Consider the following 21,473-nt stretch of genomic DNA (forward strand, 5'->3'; position numbering starts at 1 on the left):
GCGGGACTGGTCATTGTGATCCAACCAGTTGATAGGGGATAAGCTCAAAAATGAGACAGATCCAAGGAACAAGTGGACCACACCATAAGAAGCAGCGGTGATAATGATTCTCACCATTGAAACTTTTCTAGGGTCCACTGTGACGTTTATTCACCCTCCATCCAATTTATAAAGTTACATAGATATGGATGAAGCCAAAACACAAATATCAGCTCCATTCAAAACTCCTGTAGCCCCATTTTGTACTCCACTTTTGATTTGGATCTGCCTATTTTTTAGTTTAAAATAAAAAATAATTAAAAATATATATGTACAGTTTGGATAAAACCGGTACTGCTGCCCAATCCAAGCTGGAGACGGTCCTACCACCACCCGTCTCCGGCTGAGAACGGGCAATAGCTTTGAGTGGCTACCATGTTGCGTGGTTCTTATCCACACGCTAATATTATAAATAATAATAATAATAATAATAATAATAATAATAGATGCATGGTGTGGATAAGGACCCATGCATCAGGTTGCCACTCAAAGAGACTATCCGTTCCCAGTCGGAGGCGAGCCAGGGTAAGAGTCAATCAGCGTCCGAACAAGTTTCACTTTACACCTTCTCATTTATGAAGACCAGGACGACAATATATGTTATCGTATCCAAACAAGACGAGAGAGATACACCCGGCCGTATACATAACAAAGTGGTTAAGAGTTGTTTTTTCCTAATAAATTTGCGCATGATCTCCTCCACACAAGTCAGACCATCGCCGACCAAACACATGACAACCATTTTCCATTCCTAGCGAGGATTCGTTCCACGACCTTTTAGGGTTTTATATCTGCCATTTCTTCCACAAATGCTCGGATATTCTTATCCGAAGAACCACCTTCCGCAGCAGCCTCCCTCGCCAAATCCCTCCACCTCAAAGAATTCTTCTTCATCTCCTCTCCTTCCTCTCCTCCCATCACCAATTCCAAATACCTCTTCAGCTCTCCACCTTCCAAAATCCCATCTCCATTTGCTCTGACCCGCACGCCCGTCTTCCAAACACTCTCCACCATCTTTATATTCGTTGGTTGGTCCGTCCACTGAGGAAAACCCACCATCCGAACGCCCACAGCCAAGCTTTCCGACGTCGAGTTCCATCCGCAATGCGACACAAAGCACCCAACCGAACGGTGTGACAGAACCTCCACCTGCGAACACCATGGCACTACCAACCCTTGTTTCCTTTCCTCCACCGCTCTCACCTTCTTCCAGAACTCGGTATTAGTTTCGGTTTCGACACTGTTCTCAGCTGGCCTGATGATCCACAAGAAAGATCGACAGCTTTCTACTAACCCACTCAAAATTTCCTCCATCTGATGTTCCGATGCCACCGAAATGCTACCGAAGGATACGTAGACTACTGAAGAATCGGGCTTAGAATCCAGCCATTCGACGTAGTCTCTTGATTTCTGGAACAAGTCGCCACCAACAGCAGTATCCGATGTCTCCTTTCCATCCAAGAAAGCCGATGGGATCAACGGTCCGACCCCGACCATGTCCAGCTTATCCACTGCTCTCATGGTGTCGCCTTCCAATGCATCGAAAGTGTTCACGAGCACTTTCGGGCAAGATTCTTTCTCAAGTTGGTGGAAGAGTTCTTCGAATATAGGAAGTGCGGAAGGGATGTCGCTTGTAGTTGTAGAGACGAAAAACGAAGGTAAGTCTTTTATAGAGAGAAGTGGCAAACCGGGTAATTCTATTGAAGAAGAAGGGTCTTTGTTGCTGCTTTCTATGAGATTATCGTATCCATGGAAGTAATGGTAGTAAATGGCCAGGACGGCTGCGGGCTGTATCCAAAGTAGTACTGACGGAATGCCCATGATACGAGCCACGTCAGCAGCCCATGGGAGGAGGAGGGTGTAGACCACGCACGTGACTGGGCGGCCATCGTCAGCGAGGTTGCTGATGAGGTCGCGGACGGACCGACATCCCACCTCCTTAAACTGCGCCATGAACTCATGCCGGTCGTCTGTGGGCTTGATGCCGTCATCGTAGCCGTCCGAGAATGAGGCATAGGATAGCCCGTCAAGAGGAGTGGATTTTACCATGCGCCGGTGGGCGTGGACGCTGGTGGCGAAGGTGACGTGGGTACCTGTTCGGACGAGGCGCTTGGCGAATTGGAGGGCGGGGTTGATATGTCCTTGGGCCGGGAAAGTTAGGAGAAGGATGTGAGATTCAGCCATTTGGGTGGTATTGGTTTTCTTAGGAGGAAAGATGGAGAGGGCTTTACCATTGATATAGAGATGAGGAGATTCGCCTTTATTACTATTTGCTAGGTAGGGCCCACCGTGATGTGTGTCGCATCTGCTTCATTTATTACATTCGCAGCTCATGTAAGGACTTTAGCCCAAAAATAGACAGATTCAAAGCTACAGTCCGCTGCACCACATGAGCGGTTAGGATGAGGATGGCACCGTTGTAAGCATAAGATTTAGATCAGGCTGATATTGATGCTTGCCTTTCATTTTAATGGGATTCCTCTTATGAACCAGTTGGATGATATATATACTTATTACATCTAATAGATTTTAATGGTGTGTTCCCATCCCAATGGACCGCATTTGTAAGATAACTAAGCTATCTAAGCCTCATATTCTAAGTGTGAAATCAATTCGACCGGCGGCTTGCAAATAAAAGATGAGCTGGATAAAAACCTTTGAATACGGATCACAGTCGTTGTTATGTCAGATTGTGCCTAAAATCTCCAAATTTAAGAATAAATGGGCCACATGGAATGAACGGTTTAGACTAGCCAAAAGGATACAATGTAAGGCCCACCCACAAAGGTGCAGCATACATAATGAAATTATGCACCGCTAAAGTACCATATGCAATACCTTTATGAAGAGAGTGTGGGATTCTTCTCTTTAAGAAAGGCGTGGACGCATTTGCTAACACAGAGGAGTTAGAAGACGTTTTGGATTCTTCCAGCACCAATCACGCCCTGTGAACACTATCCGCTCTCTAGGGCTGAAAGTTGGGCATGTTCAACCCTACCGACCCGACATGGGGTTGGGCTTAGGCCATACAAACATCAATCCCATAAAATTTAGGTTGGGCTCGGGTTAAGGTCTCGGGTTGCCCGACCTAACCCAAACCCAATCAATATATAAGTTTCTTATAAATTAATTATAATTTAGTGTGGATCATCTGTATTAAAGGCACATAAAATTCCAATGCCATCAGGTTTCATTGGTCCACGTCATTTTCGATTACTCAAGCTAACAAGATATGCAGGATTTCTCTCTCCTAAATAGATGGCTTGATACACAATACGACTTTTAAAGGAGTAGTTGTCCTATATATTAGCTTGTTTGTTTAGAAAAAATGAACTTTTTTATGATAAATAACTATATACATAATCAATAAAATTATAGGTAAAAAAATAAGACGTGTATTGAAAATATAATAGACTAATGTAATAATGAAAATATTAGCATATATCTACCCAACCAACCCGGCCAACCTGACCAGCCCGCTTGGGTTGGGCTTGGGTTGAGAATTACCAACTTGGGGTTGGGTTGGATTGCGTTAGGGTTGAGGTATAGGAACCTTGGGTTGGGTTAGGGTTGAGCATCAACCCGACCCAACCCACCCGACTTTCAACCCTACCCCTCTCTCATGTCAGTATAACTGGAGCGTAGATTTGAACCGCCACAGCCTATAAACACTAGCCCCTCTCTCATGTCACTTTAACTATCTGGGAGCGTAGATTTGAACCCCCTTGATTCAGAAGCCCGATTTGAAAATCGGGGATTTGAAATCCTGCAGTTGTATTTGGCACCTTGGATTCAGAATCCCTGGAATTGAAAAGTATTGGTGATAATATATTTAGAGGAGTTTGAATTTAATTACTAAATCAATTTTAATATTTCTAATTAGTGTACATATGTAATGTTTGACACAATGGTTATGATAAGCCCGTTGAAATATATACTTTACATGAAAATGATGAAAATTTAAGTCTCAAATGGGCCACAAGCACAAGATCACATCCGAGTGACTAACTAATGATTTTTAACTGTTGATTTATATGGACAGTATTTGGATGGCGTAGATTATCCTATTAAAGTAGTTATAGTGATGCGGTTGATAATATGATAATTTTGGGATATCATCAGTGGGTTATGTGTCTGATAGATTAGTAATCATTGAAATCCAAGGCTCTTTGCTTTTGCTCTCAACCATTGAGCCTCATTGAGTATACAATTACAAAACTTGAAGTTCAATCTTTATGTGCGCCTCAAGTTCGAAGTCAGACCCATGAACATCTGAAAGAACACATCTCTTTAGTTGATCTTCGATGGTACTTCGATGGCACTTCGATGCCATAATCTTCGATGCCATCGAATTATCGATGATTGCACTTAAAAGGGCACAACGATTCAGTTTCAAATCCACGATTTTGGATTTTTTTTCTTCGCTCCAACTCTCCATATCCTTTGCCTAAATCAGAGTTTAGGACTTCCAAGTGCTCCAATTCCTTTCTATTTCCTAAGTATCGTTGATCTGTGCCTTGCTTCGGTCTCTCTAGATTTCCTCTCTTGTTGAGTGTTTTAATTTCCTCTCTTATTGTGTGTTGTTGATTCCTACATCTTCTTATTAGTCGTGTTGTCCTTTAAACACTCAAATCTTTCTCAATATGCCAAAAGATAATAAGTGAAAAGCCCTGGCGGTAGGAGAGACTTCCTGACCCACTCGAGTCAAGAAGTTGGCTCCACGACGTGCTAATCGTGTTACACGTCTCTCGCCATCACCCATACAATCGCCGACCTGTTCCATCCACAGTGATGAACCATAAGTACTCAAATCACCCATGGCATACTCTCCATCATCAAAATATGTCAGCAATAAAATTATCTGTGAGAGAAGGGTCAATATTCGATGTATCGAACCCTATGGAGTCGATGAAATGCTACGGGCCATCAGGTGGGCAAATGTATTAAAGTTAGGATGGATGGTCCATAGAAACCAAGTCTATCGATTCCTGTCCAGATGTAGGAGCCCCACACTTCGACCTTCGTCATTCGAGGTTGAAGACAGTGGCCTTATTGTCAAAATAACCCTTGCTTGAGTCGCTACACTTATAGGTATTCCTATGTCCCGTGAGCCTCAAGCAAATTATCATCTTGCATCACGTTAAGTGAGGGACATGATAACAAGATATTCTTCTCAATGGGAGAGAGAAGTGGATGCAGGGGAATGCACTTAGTTCCTCATACATGTCCGATAAATTTCTCATTCTACATTCCATCTTCTCGACCAATATCTATCATCGGGGTACTAACTGTGTAGACCTCATATTCCCTTTATAGCCGACATTGTTTATAATGTTGGGAAGAATGTCCATCTTTGTCTGCCCACTATTATCATACATCAACTCGCACAACTCATTCGAGGTAGTCACTCCACTTATATCCTGTTTGGTCATCTTTTATGTTTAAAGGGCCGATGATTATAACCTTACAACCTTAAGCATTTTCTGATTGTTGACTACTGGCTACCTCGCTGTTGGCCGCTTTAGTAAGGGCCGATGATGTCATGGCCCCACCTTAGTGGCTAACTGATGTAGTCGCACATGCATCCACCTCAGCTATTATTCAGGAGTTTACGGAAGAGATCCAATGCCACCTTAGCGAGAAGTAGTGCCTATGCGAAAGGCCATGCAACAAAACCTTAGTGGGCCCCACTGCTATGTCTGTGTGACATCCACAAAAGATATGCTTTTTCTCGAGCGCATGGCAGGACGTGAAAAAGAGTAAGATTTAGAACTTAAGTGGGCCACACCACGGAAACAGTGGGATGGGATCTCCACCATTGAAATCTTCCATAGGTTCATTGTGATTTGTATGACATCTAATGAGTTCATAGGGCGAGTCCCACCAGAAGGAAGGCAAAACACAAACATCAGTATGATCCAAAATCAGAAGGTTACAAGAACATTGCTAAATGGATTGTGAGTTGGGCTCAAGCTAGAAATGTGGCCCATTAGAGGAAATGGGCCAGGAGTGGGTTGAACCCTTCAACTTCCCATATATAAAAAAGAATGCCCTTGAAACCTTGAATGGGTCAGCCATGCCAAGTTGGACCCGGTTGGATACTTGACGCAAGGATGAACATGCTAAGGTCGATCACCGTCTTCCTCAAGGATAACTACTCCGAATCCACATAGCTTTTCTGGACTCCTCACGGAGACTTCTCGAATTCATGAGAAAAAAGCAAGGAAAATAGAAAATAAATTCTATAGAATTCATAATTTAATTGATATATGAATAAATGAGTTTACACCCCTTTAAATACGGATACTAAGCCATGGAAGAAGTTTCGAAATCAAACCATAACTAAAACTCCTAGAAATCGCGATTTACTATAAATAGTAAACTTACTATTTATAAACGGTCCTGATGTCTACTAGTACACATGGTTTTTGGCTAAAAATAGTAAGTGTCCAATTTGGTCAAACCATGATTTTCTCCTAATTATTCTAAGCACTCTTCATGTTGGGCGCAACTCCTAAAGCTCAATCGGATGAAGAGTTATACCAAAACTAAAACTTACTAAAAATAGTAAAAACAAAAATAAAATGGGATTTCGACCATCCATTCCGTTGTATTTTGCAAATTCTGCATGGGCAACCCGGCATAGTGGGCTTGGTGGATAAAGTAGCTCTTCCTGCCCTAAAATCATATATGGTACGTATGATAGCTCAATCCAAATTGTGAGATATGTCTGTTTTGGGTTCTGACGGTCCTGACCACCTCCGCTTCCGATCGGGCCTTTTCTGATCCACTTGGCAATGAAACTGTCCATGACCTGCTCTACATCAATACTTCCCTCTAGCCTAGTACTTCTAGCCCAAACCTAGCCTAGAGCGATAAAAATCCACAAGCCCGATAGGCCAGCCCCACTAAACTAGGGTGGCAACTAGTCAGGTTTGGGTCAAGTCAGGTTAGCCTAAGCGACTTGACCCGTTAACCAAAGGAGCTAAGAATTATACACCCGAACCTTCTTACGCCTAACCCAACCAACTTAATTAAAATTCATCAAGCCCAAGCTTGACCGGACCTAACCCATTTAATTTTAATCTGATTGAGCTTGACCAACCTGGCCCAATCCATTAATGATCGAAATCAGGTTTTAGAATTATGGGGCTAGATATATGAACGGCTCAGCCCAATTAATGGATACATTTATACATACATTGCAACTTATATATACGTATCTATACTCCTATATTCTATTCACATATTGGGCCGGGTAAGATAGGGTTCAACCCAAGCTTCATCCATTTAGTTAAATGGGCAGGAGCCCGACCTACAATTCATTTAGCCCGACCTGAATAAATGGCCTGGCCTCGATTGATCTAGACCATCGGATCGGTTGATGCTATCGACAACCTTCAAATACTTTTGAATGGTGAAAAATCTATAGGTTGGTTATCTCAAAAGATTTTTGAACCACAAGCAGTCCAAGGTGGGCGAAAGATATCCAACGATCTAAGTGATCCAGGAGAGACCACATGTTTACCCGAATTATTTAATGTTGAGGCCATCTCTAAGAGAACTGGGTGGTGACCCTAGAGATACCTAGCTAGTTGGTGGAAAAGCTTTGTGGTGTATCTGTTGTATCCATGTCATCCATGATGTATCTATTTTATCCACCTGCTAGCTTAGTAGTGTTGGGGTCACGACCCAATCCAAGTCACTACATGAAAAAGGCAAAAAATAAGATGAATTTCGAGACGGTTGTGGACCGTCTGTAAAATCCCTTTGTTTAAAGACGGCTATGAAATGTCTCTAAAATTTCAGACGGCTCTTAACCGTCATTAATATGAAGCAAAATCATCTTGTAAATGTTGAACGTCCACAAACCATTTAAGATGCTTAGAGTTCGTCGTTAACTGTGGAGAAAAGACAGCTATCGACCATCTGAATAAAAGATGGTCTGTAGCTGTCTTATAGGCGGTCATTTGAGACGGTCAGAGACCGTTCGCATTAGAGACGGTCCTTAGCTGTCATATAGGCAATCATCTAAGACGGTCCGCAATAGAGACGGTCTTTAGCTGTCGTATAGTGGTCATCTGAGACAGTCAGAGGCTGTCTGCATTAGAGACGTTCCTTAGCCGTCGTATAGTGGTCATCTAAGACAGTGAAAGACCATCTACATTAGAGATGGTTTAGAACCATCTTACCCTTCCACTTCCACAACTCCCTCACACAAAGTCGAGCATGCCTTAATGTGGGGTTATTGTGGGGGCCACCTTGATGTATGTATTAAGTTTCCTCATCATCTATTAGTTCTTTCAAATCAATATTGGGCGTTATCTCAAAAAATGAAATAGACCCGGTTACCAAGTGGACCATTCCATTTGAAAGTGTTGATTGACTTTCCTTACCATTCATTTTTCCATTGCATTTTATGAAATGAGACCAAAAGTTAAACAAATACAAGGCTCAAGTAGACCACACCATAAGAAGCAATGGTGATAATCATACTCACTATTTTAACTTTCCCAAGGGCCACCGTGATGTATATTTACTATCCAACAGATTCATAAAGTTGTCTGCATATGTATGAAAGTAAAACACATATTATGAAGATCCTTAACTATATAAATCATGGTGGACCCCACAGAGTTTACTCAGAGTACTGAGTTATTATGCAATTACGCAATCCGCTTCCACCAGTCGATCCGTTTCTGGATTTCCTACCAAAGCCTTTCGCATGAAGATCCTTAGCTAGAACCTATATGGGGTCCACCATGATGTTTGTGAGAAATTCACCTCATTCATCCATTTCTTGAGATCATGTTAGGACATGGGGCAAAAAATGAGTTGGCTCCAATACTCCAGTGTTGATGGCTGGTGGTCAGTGCTCTGTGGGCCCCACCATGATGTTTGTTTTTCATCCACGCCATCCATCTATTTTTCTAGATAATTTTATGGTATGAGCCCAAAAATGAGGTATATCCCAATCTCGAGTGGACCACATTACAAGAAATAGTGTTGATTGAACATAGACCATTAAAAACTTTTTTGGGGGCCATAAAAGTTTTGGATCAAGTTGATCTTTGTTTTTTTTCCCTTCATCTAGGTTTGTATGACCGAATCAACAGATTGTATGTCAAATAAACAATACAGTGGGCCTTAGTAGGATTTTAATGGTGGATATCCAATCACTATTGTTTTCATGTGGTGTGGTCCACCTAAGATTTATATCAGTCTCATTTTTAGTATTAAGCCCTAAAATGATTTGTAAAGATGGATGAACGGCATGGATAAAAGACATACTTCATAGTGGGGCCCACACGACTAGTGCAGGGGAGTAGCCATTCTGTTTCCGCTCTCATTGTACTAAGTAAACTCAGTTGGGCCCACAGTGAATGTATTTGGTTTATCCACACTGTCAATTTATTTTTCCATATCATTTTAGTAGTTGAGACCAAAATTGAAGCATATCCAAAGCTCAAGTGGACCATACCACAGGAAATAGTGGGGATAATGATTTCCACAGTTGAAATCTTCCTATGGCCCACAGTGATGTTTATTTGTCATCCAACCTGTTCATAAGATCACAAATACATGGATGAAGGGAAAACTAAAATATCAACTTGATCCAAAACTTCTGTGGCCTCCCATTATTTTTCAACGGTAGACGTTCAATTCATACTGTTTCCTATGATGTGGTCCACTTCAATTTTTTATAAGCTTCATTTTTGAGCTCATGCAATAAAATTATATGCTAAAATGGATGGACGGAGTGGATAAAATAAATAAATCATGGTGGGTCCCACAGGATTTACTCAGTACTCAAACAAGGACGTGGTTTGGCTAGTTACACTGCCACTGACCAGGTGACTAGCTTTCGGTGCTATGTGGACGCCACCATGATGTATGTGTTTTATTCACGCCGTCCATCCATTTTTAAAAATAATTTTATGTCTTGATCCCAAAATCGAGGTAGATCTAAATCTCAGGTGGACCACACCATGGAAAAAAATTGATTGAATGTCCACCATTAAAAACCTCCTAGGGCCCACTGTAATGGTTATTTGACATCTAACCCATAGATTAGGTCATACAAACTTGGATGAAGTGAAAAAATTTATATCAGCTTGATCCAAAACTTTTATGGCCCCTAAGAAGTTTTTAATGGTGGGCGTTCAATCAACACTTAGCAGTCCACTTGAGATTTGGATCAAGCTCGTTTTTGGGCTCATACCATAAAATGATCGGTAAGAATGGGTGAACGACATGGATGAAACACATACATCATGGTGGGGCCCACAGTGCACCGACCACTAGCCATGGGCTAGTGGCAGGGTGTGAAGGAAATCGGATTGCGTACTGAGTTACTCAGTAGGCTCTTATCGTACTAAGTAAACTTTGTTAGGACCATTGTGAACTCATATGGTTCATCCATGCCAACCATCCGTATTTTTCCGGATCATTTTAGGGGTTGAGCCCAAAAATAAAGTATATCAAAATCTTAAGTAGACCATACCAAAGGAAACAGTGGAAGTATTGATTTCCATAGTTGAAATATTTCTAAGGCCCCTAGTGATGTTTATTTGTCATCCAAACTGTTCATAAGATCACAGACTGCTAGCTGCTCTGTGTGCAACCTTGGAGTAGTTGCGACAACTATCCCTGTTAAAGCTGGTTCCTTTGCAGGTCTGCTGAGAGAAGCGAAAAACGGATATAGGTCTACTTCTAGACCTGTTCTGGTAGTCAGGGGAACCGGTTGTCTGAGATGGGACAGCTGTCGATTGGGGTCAAACTGAGTAACTGAGTCTTCTAGTGGAGAAGCTGAGTCTTCAAGCAGATCACCCGGTCCAGGTTCGTGTTCATGTGCCTCCATAAAGGGAGTTAGGGCAGTTACCCTTGGCTGAACTAGTTGAGACTCCCTGTCCTTGGCCAGAGGAAAAGGGGAATCTCCCATTAATTTTAAACGAACTAAGCACCTGACAAACGTTGCCTTCTCAGGCGGCTCATCAATTGCTGATCGACTCAATGTGAATCCTGCAGGAGGATTACACTCGGTGTCCACTGAGAAAGGGTCCTCTGGGCCGTCGAAACTCTGCTGATAATGACCCTGTCGAAGTTGGAGCTGCGATGGACTCTGGATATCTGGTTGTCGGCTTGTGCCTGTGGCCTTGCTTGCCTCCCGCAGCGTGATTGGCGTGGCCTCCTTGTGCACATCTGGGGGACGAGGTTGAATTTCCTCAACGGCATTTCTACAAACTGAAGGCAGTATGATCGGTGCTTCCTCTTCGGCATTTACACAAACATCTGTCAAGCAGAGCTGGTTGTCCGCTTTCATCTGCCGATCTTCATCTACATTGTTCGTTGCCTCCTCCTGATTGCCAAACTCTTTCTCTACCCACTCCCTTGTGCTCTCCGGAATAGGAATTTTCCTGTAAATCGGGGTGTCTGCTACAAGAGCTCCCGCAGTTTCTGCAGCTTCCATAATGGCATGAACAGGGTAGAAGCTGTCTAGCACTTGGGAGTTTTAGAACCTTCTGCAGATCCGCCCCTGGACGTAGGACCACTTTAATGCGAGCGTATACCTGGCAGATCCCATAACTGCTGATGGAATCTATCTGGATCATGTTACCATAGTAATTGGCGAGATCGAGGATGACTTATTCCATCCAAGCATGGGTCGGGATTCCAAACAGTCTGAGCCATCTCCCTTCATCTCCCAAAACCTCACTTGCTGACCACTTAACAACCGAAACCAATCCCATCTGCCTGTGTAGGGTTGGATCGTTCAGGAAATCAATGAGATCAGCAAGTGAGGTTTTTGGAGTGCTCTACTCCACTCCAAAAATCATGATTTCCATCAAAAGCAAGGGGTCCAACTGCCTCGTTGGGCCTTAGTTAATGCTATAACCCATTTAGTATCTAGGCTCTACCATCCCTACACATGCCAATGCAGGGTGGTTCATCAGATGGAACCACCTTACATGTTCTGTGGCCTGAAAAACTAGGCAAGCTTCATCACTGGGTGGACCACATATCAAATGTCGACTAATGGTAAACCCTTTTTAACTGACCAGATGATTGAACTGGCAATGGAACGTACATGGTGGAGTCCACCATTTCAATGGCTTAATTGTAGTCACATGCATGCCACATGCACCTAGAGAAAAGAAAAGAACAAAAAATCCATGAACTAGATAAATTGATTGATTTGAAATAGATTTGGATTTGGTAAATTCCAAGTCCATCACTTGAGAACCCAATTACAAATCCGTTGGAGCATTTACTGAAAAGAATTACCAATTTTTTTAAAAATATTTACTACATAATTCCTGACGAATTTATATTTTACCAAATAAATAATATCTCTATGAGGTGCTTTTGAGGGATGAAATTACAGAAATGCTCTCATTTTTTTTCCTTTATTAAGTAATGAAACTTGAGACTTGAGTGGTCCACGTAGTATGAATATAACATTCAATCTGTCAAATGTATGCACTACACCATGGTGATAACATGGTTAAAATATCAGGTCAATCAGATCATCAGATGGGCTACGCTTTAATTGCAAGATTTTGAAGGGTGTACATTACTTTCTAAGGATTTTCCTACCTTATGATTGGATTTGCCATATTTTCAGTTTTATCACGTAATAATAGTGGCGTGCATCTATTGAATGGGCTGAAGCATGTGGCCCCACAACTATTGGTTTTGGATCGTATGATTAAATATGCTTGATCAAGCTTTTTGTTTGCCCTATACAAGGCGGTCATTATATATATATATATATATTTTTTATTTTTTTTATATATTTTTTTTTTTCATTTTTAACCATGCATACAGATAGCTCGCTTGTTACAAGGTCATTCCGCGCTGGAATGAACTGAAAACACAAATACTAGCCTGGTTCAAAATTTGGATCTCACAACTGTGTGCCATATTAGCACGTATGCTTGCATCTGGGTGAGTTGGGCTCTCTTCCCTTGTTTTCAATGTATGAATCTTTTTGATAGGTCTGCTATGAATTGTTACAGGTTTGTAACAATGTGGAAGGCCAGAGATATTCCAAGCGGTTAAACGAGAGACATTTCCAGGTGGTATCGACTTGAGGCATTTCCGGGTAATTCCCTTTTCCATTGCTTGAAATGTTTGTTCCTCTTGATGCCCTGGCTATTGTTTAAACTGGGTTGAATTTTGGACCATTATTCTTGATTTGGCATCAAGAAAAATGCATGCCTCTTCAGTTTTCAAATCTTAGGAAATTGAAGGCATGAATTCCATGCTAAATAATAAGTTTGGATTTTCAAACTGTTAAACTTGGCAATGATATTGTGTGAGCTAGTGGGCTCATTCATCAAATTACAGGATGTGCTTTTGTTGGCAATGGGAGTGAAGAAAAGAAATCTTTTGTTTCAGATTGCAGGTTTTGGCTTTCTACAGTTTATGGGAGATTCTCAAGTTGCCCCACATCATCATCATCAACAATAGTTGATTCCATCATCAACAGTTTATGGGAGATTCTCAAGGTATCGAGCTGTTGATTCTTTCTTCAGTTTTTGTCAATGCATGCATGCTTCTGCGAATAGTCTTTGACTAGGTTTGTAGGTTCAATCTCGGTTTTTGTAGTCACCAGAGTCATTGTCTGATGGTAACTGATCCAGTTTTGGCGTGCTCATTGTATGTATGTATTAAATGATCTTGCCCTAGCACTTGTTCCTGGCAATGCACGTAGAGTTTTTCACCATTTCCAGTTAGTTTGCGTCTAGCATCAGCTGAATGTGTAGCATATGTGTAAACAATACCTCTATCATTTTCTTTATCTTTTCTGCATTGAAGGGTAGCTTCTGTAGTAGTACAAGTCCTCTTTTCCTTCCATAGCTTTTCTACATTGATTTGAGCAAGAACAGGTTATCAGGAGAAATACCCAGGCCTTTGGGTCAGTTGTGTCGACTTCGAACAATTCACCTGAGCAATTGTAGATTTACAGAATGTTATATTGAAGAAGTCTAATGGAAATCCAGATCATGTGTAATGAATGAGTTTAATGCCAAAAACATTAGTATGTCATCTAGGTTCTAAATGTCCAAAAATGGGTAGTTATAGTGATGCTTAAGGGTGAGTTTATATACGTAGAGGTGATTTTTTATGCATACAACTCTGTATATAGTTGTACATAGGTTTATTATGTATAATTCAATTCCACATCTCAATAAATAAAATACAAAACATTTATGCTAATCTTTTCTAACAGTGCACAATCTTTGGAATTAATCTTGATTACCACTTCAGTACATGCTAGTGAAATAATGTATGAATCTGTTTAGGCTTTAATGTATTGGGTTTTCCATTCTTTTATTTTTATAATACTCATTTAATCTGTCCTATCATGTGCTCTTTTCAGTCCTTCTGCGATCCCAATCCAAACTCCCCTGCGAATTATGAGGCTGCTCCATGTTCTGTGAGAACAAGTCGGAGTATGACCGAAGAGTGTGTGAGATAGTGGAGCAGAGCTGGACAGCAGACTAATAGGCGCAATCCCTATCCATCCATCTTTATTTTCTCTGCTCAAACAAATGGTAGAGGATAATGGAGGGATTTGGAGTGAAGGGATTCTGTTTACCGATTTTAATGGATATGACATGTATGAATTGTTGTTGGAGGATTTGGTACTTTGTTTCTTCCCGAAGTTGGTGGTCATGTAATATTATATGCCATGTATCTCTTACTTTGTATGGTGTGAATAAAAAGGGACTAGCTATTAGCATGCAGGAATTTCAAACACAGATTGTATGTTTAAGAATACTTAGTGTAATTTGCAGATATTTGTCTTGTTTCGTCATTATTGTTGTCATTGTTGTTGTACTTGTGAAAAGTGTCTTGAGTTGGCCAGTTCGATGTCGAATACCCAGAAGTTGAAGAAAAACCTTTCTGATCCTCTACAAGGATAGTCGATAGTGTTTAAGGTCATTTTTTCTTATATCTAGTTGCATTGGGTTTGATCTTAGCATGTGTTGTTGATCTTACCATCATCTAATCATTGGTTTCTTTTATTGTTGAATTATTGATGGCTTTTATCAAATCTGGAATTTTTAGATGAGTTGATCTATCAGGGCATGTACTTGCAATGGTAAGAAAGCATTATTAATTCTTCTAAAAAAAAAAAAGCCTACGGACATTGGCCGTATCCCTAGATGTTGAAACCGTAGTCATTTCTAACTTTGGCCTATCACTACGAATCTAGTGCTACTTTTAGCTATAAATATTATCTGTAGCCATTGCTTTTGAAGCAATGGCTATGGTGCTACGATCGTGCTACGGATTAAATCCGTAGCCTTTAAACCTTTTTCTGCTAGTGCAGCAATAGTCTAAAATCAAAGACGGTCCATAACCGTCCTTTTTTAAAGACGATCTATAACCGTCCTTTAACTAATATGACACAGCAAAATATGACGGCCCATGCGACGATTCAAAACCGTCATTAATTGAGATTTGAGACGATTTTCAACTGTCCTTTTTTCACTGTTTTGGCTTAGTGAGTCCTCTCTAGGACGAGGATGAACAGTGATGTAGAGCAAGTCGCGGGCAGTTTCATGGCCAAGATGGATCAGAAAAGACCCGGTCGATGACAGAAGTAATCCGTACTATTAAAACTTAAAACAGATGTATCTTGCAAATCAAAATGAGCTATCGGACGTACCATATATGATTTTAGGGAAGACGTAGCTGGGTTGTGCATGCCGAATTTGTGAAATATCATCACGGTCGAATTTCTATTTTAATTTCCTTTTTACTACTTATAGTAAGTTTTAGTTTGAGTATAACTCTTCATCCATTGGGCTCTAGAAGTTGCGCCCAACATAAAAGTACTTAGAATAATTAGGAGAATAGCATGATTGAGCCAAATAGGACACTTACTATTTTTGACCGAAAACCATGAGGTCTAGTGGAAATCACCACTGTGTCTATAAATAGTAAGTTTACTATTATTTCGAATATTTTAGAATTATTTCTATTTTTTTTTCCTTGGGGATTCAAGGTTTCTCTGTAAGAGCTCAGATAAGTTCTGTGGATTCGGAACAGTTAAGCCCCTGAGGAAGACGTTGCTCGACCTCATGTCCTTACTACATCATATAGGGCCACGTAATCTCTATCCATCTCTCTACACCACAATGTCCGGTTGATGCCTTTGCAAATGGGTGCTTTGGATTGTCCAATGATATAATTTTGGGCCATGATCGATTCTTGGTGGACCTATTGGCAGGCTAAAATTCAAATCTCTTTGCACACTTCCTCTTTAGGGCTTTCTTCTTCTTCTTCTTTAAGGCTACTTACACGGTGGGGATTGGAATCTGCTCAGGAATACACGTGTGTGTGAGATCTGAATGCAGGTCCAACTGTGCATGTGCCTCCATCCAAAACTCTGCCAAGCCATAGATTATGTGGGCCACTCTGTCATCAACAAGAATGGATGGTTAGGGAATTCTTCACTACATTGAGAACGGTCATCGGGTGTCTTCTTATCGTACCCCGTATACCATGTATCATGCTTGTTGAAGATCAGAACATTCATCTGGTGTAGTACTGCACCGTAAATAAGCTCGAGCTTACAAATAAGTCCTTGAACTCATCAACTGGGATAAGCCTTTGTCTACTAGGCCCAGTAGATGTAGAGCGGGTTGCAAAGGTGAAAATGATTTGGACCATCAGCACCTTAAATCAGTCATATCACAAAACGGGATTAGTTTTTCATCATATTATCTATGATTTTGAGGTAGGAGGACTTACTTAAGCCAACCAACCCACTGTGCTAGGTTGCCCACACTAGATTTGCAAGATTCCATTGGATCGACAATCAAGTCCCATTTAGTTTCGTTTTTTACTATAAATAGTAAGTTTTACTTTTGAGTATACGTTTTGATCCTTTGAGTTGTAGAAGTTGTGCCTACCATGAAAAGGGCTTAGAAAAGTTAGGAGAAAAATATGACTGGGCCAAATTGGACACATTATTTATGGCCAAAAACCACAAAGTCTAGTAGGAATATAGGTAGTTTATGAATAATAAGTTTATTATTTATAGGAAGTCACATTTTTAGGGTATTTGCATTGGAGTCGAAGTCTAAAACTCTATCCTAGGTTTGACTTCCTTATTTAAAGAGTTTTAACTTCATTTTTTTAAAAATATCATCAATCAAATTATTTTAAATTTATTAGGAATTATTCCTATTTTTATACTCCATGGATTCAAGGAAGCTATGTGAGGAGTCTATAGAGCTCCATATATTCGGAGTAGTTATTCCCTGAGGAAGATGGTGATCGACCTCATCACGTCCCTCCTTGTGCCAAGTGGTATCAAAGCAAGGACTCCCCTCGGGCCGAAAACAACTAATGACAGAAATGGACCAAAATCTTGTGGACAGTGATATAAGGATTTGTTATCTATCAGAAAGAATAAAGCTTTCTATTGGGAGAGTCAGTTGACTATGCAAAACCTACAGGCAACCCTCGACTGTATTACAGATGCGCTAATTTCGTCCCGAGCCCAAGACGATACTGAGCTGCCTGTGATCATTGTATTGTACAATCCTATTTTTCATATAGTGCTTCCGGAAGCAAATCAAATGGTTGTTCAAATAAGTTGAGCTCCAGCGATGAGAATGTCAGTGACATCGTAGCTCGATGATAGGTCTATGGAGACAATCAACTAGATCGTGTTGAAAGAGACTATCAAGATAAGGCCGAACTTTCTAGTTTTAATGGCTTAGTGCGTATATAAGACTTCCTCGATTGGTAGCCGAATTAGAGCGATATTTTGATTACATGGATGTGCTGAAAGAAATGAAAGTGAAGTTGGTTGCATTCAAATGGAAATCCAATACTTCTATACGGTGAGAGCAATTATAGCTTTCATGTTCCCTATAGAATAAGGCGCCCATCCGATCATGGTCGTTGATGAGATGCATTCTTTGATCATGATTCTTTCCTAGTGATTATGAGCAGGTATTGTTCCGCAATACCAAAATTACAAATAGGGGAATCGGACCATCATAGATTACATTAAAGAATTCTAGTGGTTGGCAACGTGAAATGATTTGTTGGAGACCAAATTGCATAAGGTAACATGGTTCATACGCAATTTATGACCGATAATTTAGGACTAAATTCAGTTGCACTCAATCGAGACCGTGAATGGAGCAATTCAGTTGGCAGGTAGGGTGGAAATGCAACTTGCAAGAGTCTCTACTTGACCTCATCCTTCGACTTGGGCCCCCATGACGAGCCCCATGTAGGATTCGGTGCTATCCAAAGGAAAGGAACCAGTAAGAGGGCGTCCTTAACCTCCTACAACCACAAACCATGACACGGGGAGCGGTCCATATAGGGCTCAATGTGGAGCGCCCACAACAATGGGGAGTAGGATTTCAAATCCTTATGGTCGACCAAGGTCGGATCATTATTTCCAATATGGCCAACTGGGCCACTTATCAAACACCTTCTCTCAACGCTCCATAGCCCACTTGGCCATTAACGAAGGGGGTGTTAAAGGTGAGGCAGCATAAGTAAGCCCTGGATTTGATGAGAATGAACAAGCCACTGAAGAAGGAGCTGGTGATGAAGAATAGTTGGCCGAGGATCATGACGAATCCTTGGTCGTGAGGTGGTTATTGTACACTCCAAGGAAGGAGGTGCACCCGCAGTGGCATAATATATTCCACACTCAGTGTACCGTCAACGGTAAAGTCTATGATATAATCATAAATAGTGACAGTAGCGAGAACATCATCTTGAAGGTGATAGTGGACAAGTTGTGACTACCTACAATAAAACATCATTCCTCTTACTCGATTAGTTACATAAAATAGGTGAACGAGACGAAGGTAATAGAATAATGCACTATCTCATTTTTAATTGATAAAAATTATAAGGATCAAGTACTTTGTGATGTGGTCAATATGGAAGCATATTATATGTTGCTCAATAGACCATGACAATAGGACTGTGATACGACCCACCATGGATGAGACAATGTCTACAGCTTCATCAAGAATGATCACAAGACGATCCTTACCCCTATGGGACCAAGGAACCACCTTGAAGCTTCTAAAGTGGAGAGGAGCTACTTCTTATCCATTTGGGATTTCGTGGAGGAATCCAAGGAATTCAGGATTTTTGTTATTTTGGATTTTCAAAAACCCTTTAAAATTTTTCTCTATAATTAGCTCACATTGTCACTGAATGACCCTTAATGCTCAAATTAAGCCTATACATGGGTGGTACCAATAAAGAACTGCACAAATCCAATTAATCAACTGTGTAAAACCAACGAATCTACCTAATCACTTAAACATCGAGTCTAAGCACATGATTTCTCCATCCAGGGCCCAAATCTAGTTGACCTATCACTAACTGATTGAGACAACTGTAACTAAATAAAGACCTACCTAAAGCCGAGACAACTAGGGGTCAAATCTTAATTAATAAATTAAATCAACACAGTTACTCGTTTAGCCTAAGAATCAACAGTTTAGAGTGATTAAGACCAAATTACTTTTTTCACTGATTGTGAATAGATCACACTATAAACTTGGCCAATCCACACCTTAATCATCGCGCACAAGAAATTTCACTATCTAATTCATTCTAGAAATGCCCTAATTATCTAAACAACCACTATACCACTCATTAGTGGGCCACTAAACCCGATGCTAGAGAAATACACTCGTCTTAGTGAGCTTGACGTCCATTGTAGGACATCGACCCGAGATTTCGTATCAAATCGCTCAACTTGGACTCGCAGGTCTAGTGCATGAGATGTGTGAATATTTTTAAAATTAATCAAGAACTTAAGTTAGTTGTGTGTATCCGGTCTTTGCCAAAGTTATGGCTTTCTGACCATTAGATCATGAACAAATTTAGAGCACCAACCTTACTTAATACCTTATATATATTTGTATAGTCGCGGCCCCGATTGACCATCGGTGACCGTTAAACTGACTTCTAATCATACCCGTCGATCGGTGCATCCAAATTATGGGTCGATCGTATCCATACGTAGATCATCATTAGGGCCAACTATCATATGGTTTATATTAACTCCTACACCCTATAGTGGGGACAGGTTAGAAACACCCTCCCATAGGGCTAGTATAATGTAAACCTAGCCCTTAGGGCCATTTACAACACTTCTGGAACTATAGAAGCCCCTCATTTGGACACCCCCTCTCCCCATACGAATTTCATGTCTTAGCCTTGAAAGATAGAAGACAAAAGGGAGAAATTAGGAGAAAGAAAGGGAGAGAGAGGTTGGAAGTGTGAGGGTTTGTGCAGCTTCACCCTCTCATCCCTATTTATAGCCACCTTGCCACTCACGGATCCTTTGTAGAGTTCTTTTGGCGGCGATTAGAGGTAAGAAATAGATTCTACTCTCTAATCTAATCTTTTGAGTTAGGTTTTCTAGTCTTTACAATGGTTTGTATGACTGTTTAGCCTTTGATGGATTTTCTTTATTACCCTAATCCTAGGTTTTCTAGTCGGGAGAATCATTGCAAAGTTGTGGATCATTATTCTTAGGTTACTTTTTATCGACCCTATAGGGGTCTCAGTTAATGATTTTTTGATGTAGATGACTTGGTGTATGTTAATATATCCACCTTTAGATTTGATTTCAACATATTTTATTAGATGTTTACAAATGCTCACATGTTTGATAAGATGTTCTAGTGCTTCAATTGTTTTGTTGTTGCTCATATGTTCACATGTTTGATGAAATGCATAAGTGAATGTATTGCTCTATTAATGCTCACAACTTCGATGAAATGCCTAAGTAGTGTCATCAACTTTATGCCATAACGGGATGAAGAATTTATAAGTCCGTAGAGATATTTAGGATTGTTACGATATGGGGTCAGTTGGCTAACCACCCAAACTAAGGGGTGGCCGGAGTTAGGTTGGCCACCCTAGGCTTGTTCGATCGACCCGGGTTGAACACAGACGATCGACAGTAGCTGGACTATAAGAGATGCTTGCACCCAATGCCAATTACACTGAAATTCTCTCATGTCAATCAAACTAGTTTAACAACTGACTGATCATGTATGTTCACAATGTGGGACACAACCGAATGGAATAGAAGATACCACATTCACAATGGATGAGTACACTCATAACCATTAGTGCGATATGATCCCACTCGGACTCATAAGCCGGGCATGATGGTATGGGATATCGTGTCTGAGTTGTTAGCCTATGCCGAGGTGACGAACTTCCCTGTAATGACCAGTGAGCATTGATAGAGGTGAGAGATTATTTTTCGAATGAATCCCATCAAATTACTCGACCAATGGTTGCGTGTCAGAATACCGTTCGAACGACCTGAGCGTGAATGAAATTGGGTGACGAACCCCTTCTTTTATGGTGATTTAGTTTTATGTAACAAGCCCGCACCTCAGAAC

The 21,473-nt window shown here is 40.8% G+C and overlaps 1 protein-coding gene across 1 annotated transcript; it reads right to left on the minus strand.

Moving 5' to 3' along the window:
* Nucleotides 1-518: 518 nt before the first annotated feature.
* On the minus strand, nucleotides 519-2,461 carry LOC131236052 (UDP-glycosyltransferase 75C1-like). The gene has a single exon (XM_058233143.1). It carries the CDS (start codon nucleotides 2,221-2,223, stop codon nucleotides 817-819), a length of 1,407 nt encoding a protein of 468 aa, XP_058089126.1. The 5' UTR covers nucleotides 2,224-2,461; the 3' UTR covers nucleotides 519-816.
* Nucleotides 2,462-21,473: the final 19,012 nt, after the last annotated feature.

Source organism: Magnolia sinica, unplaced genomic scaffold (assembly GCF_029962835.1).
Source record: "Magnolia sinica isolate HGM2019 unplaced genomic scaffold, MsV1 ctg136, whole genome shotgun sequence".
Taxonomy (NCBI): domain Eukaryota; kingdom Viridiplantae; phylum Streptophyta; class Magnoliopsida; order Magnoliales; family Magnoliaceae; genus Magnolia; species Magnolia sinica.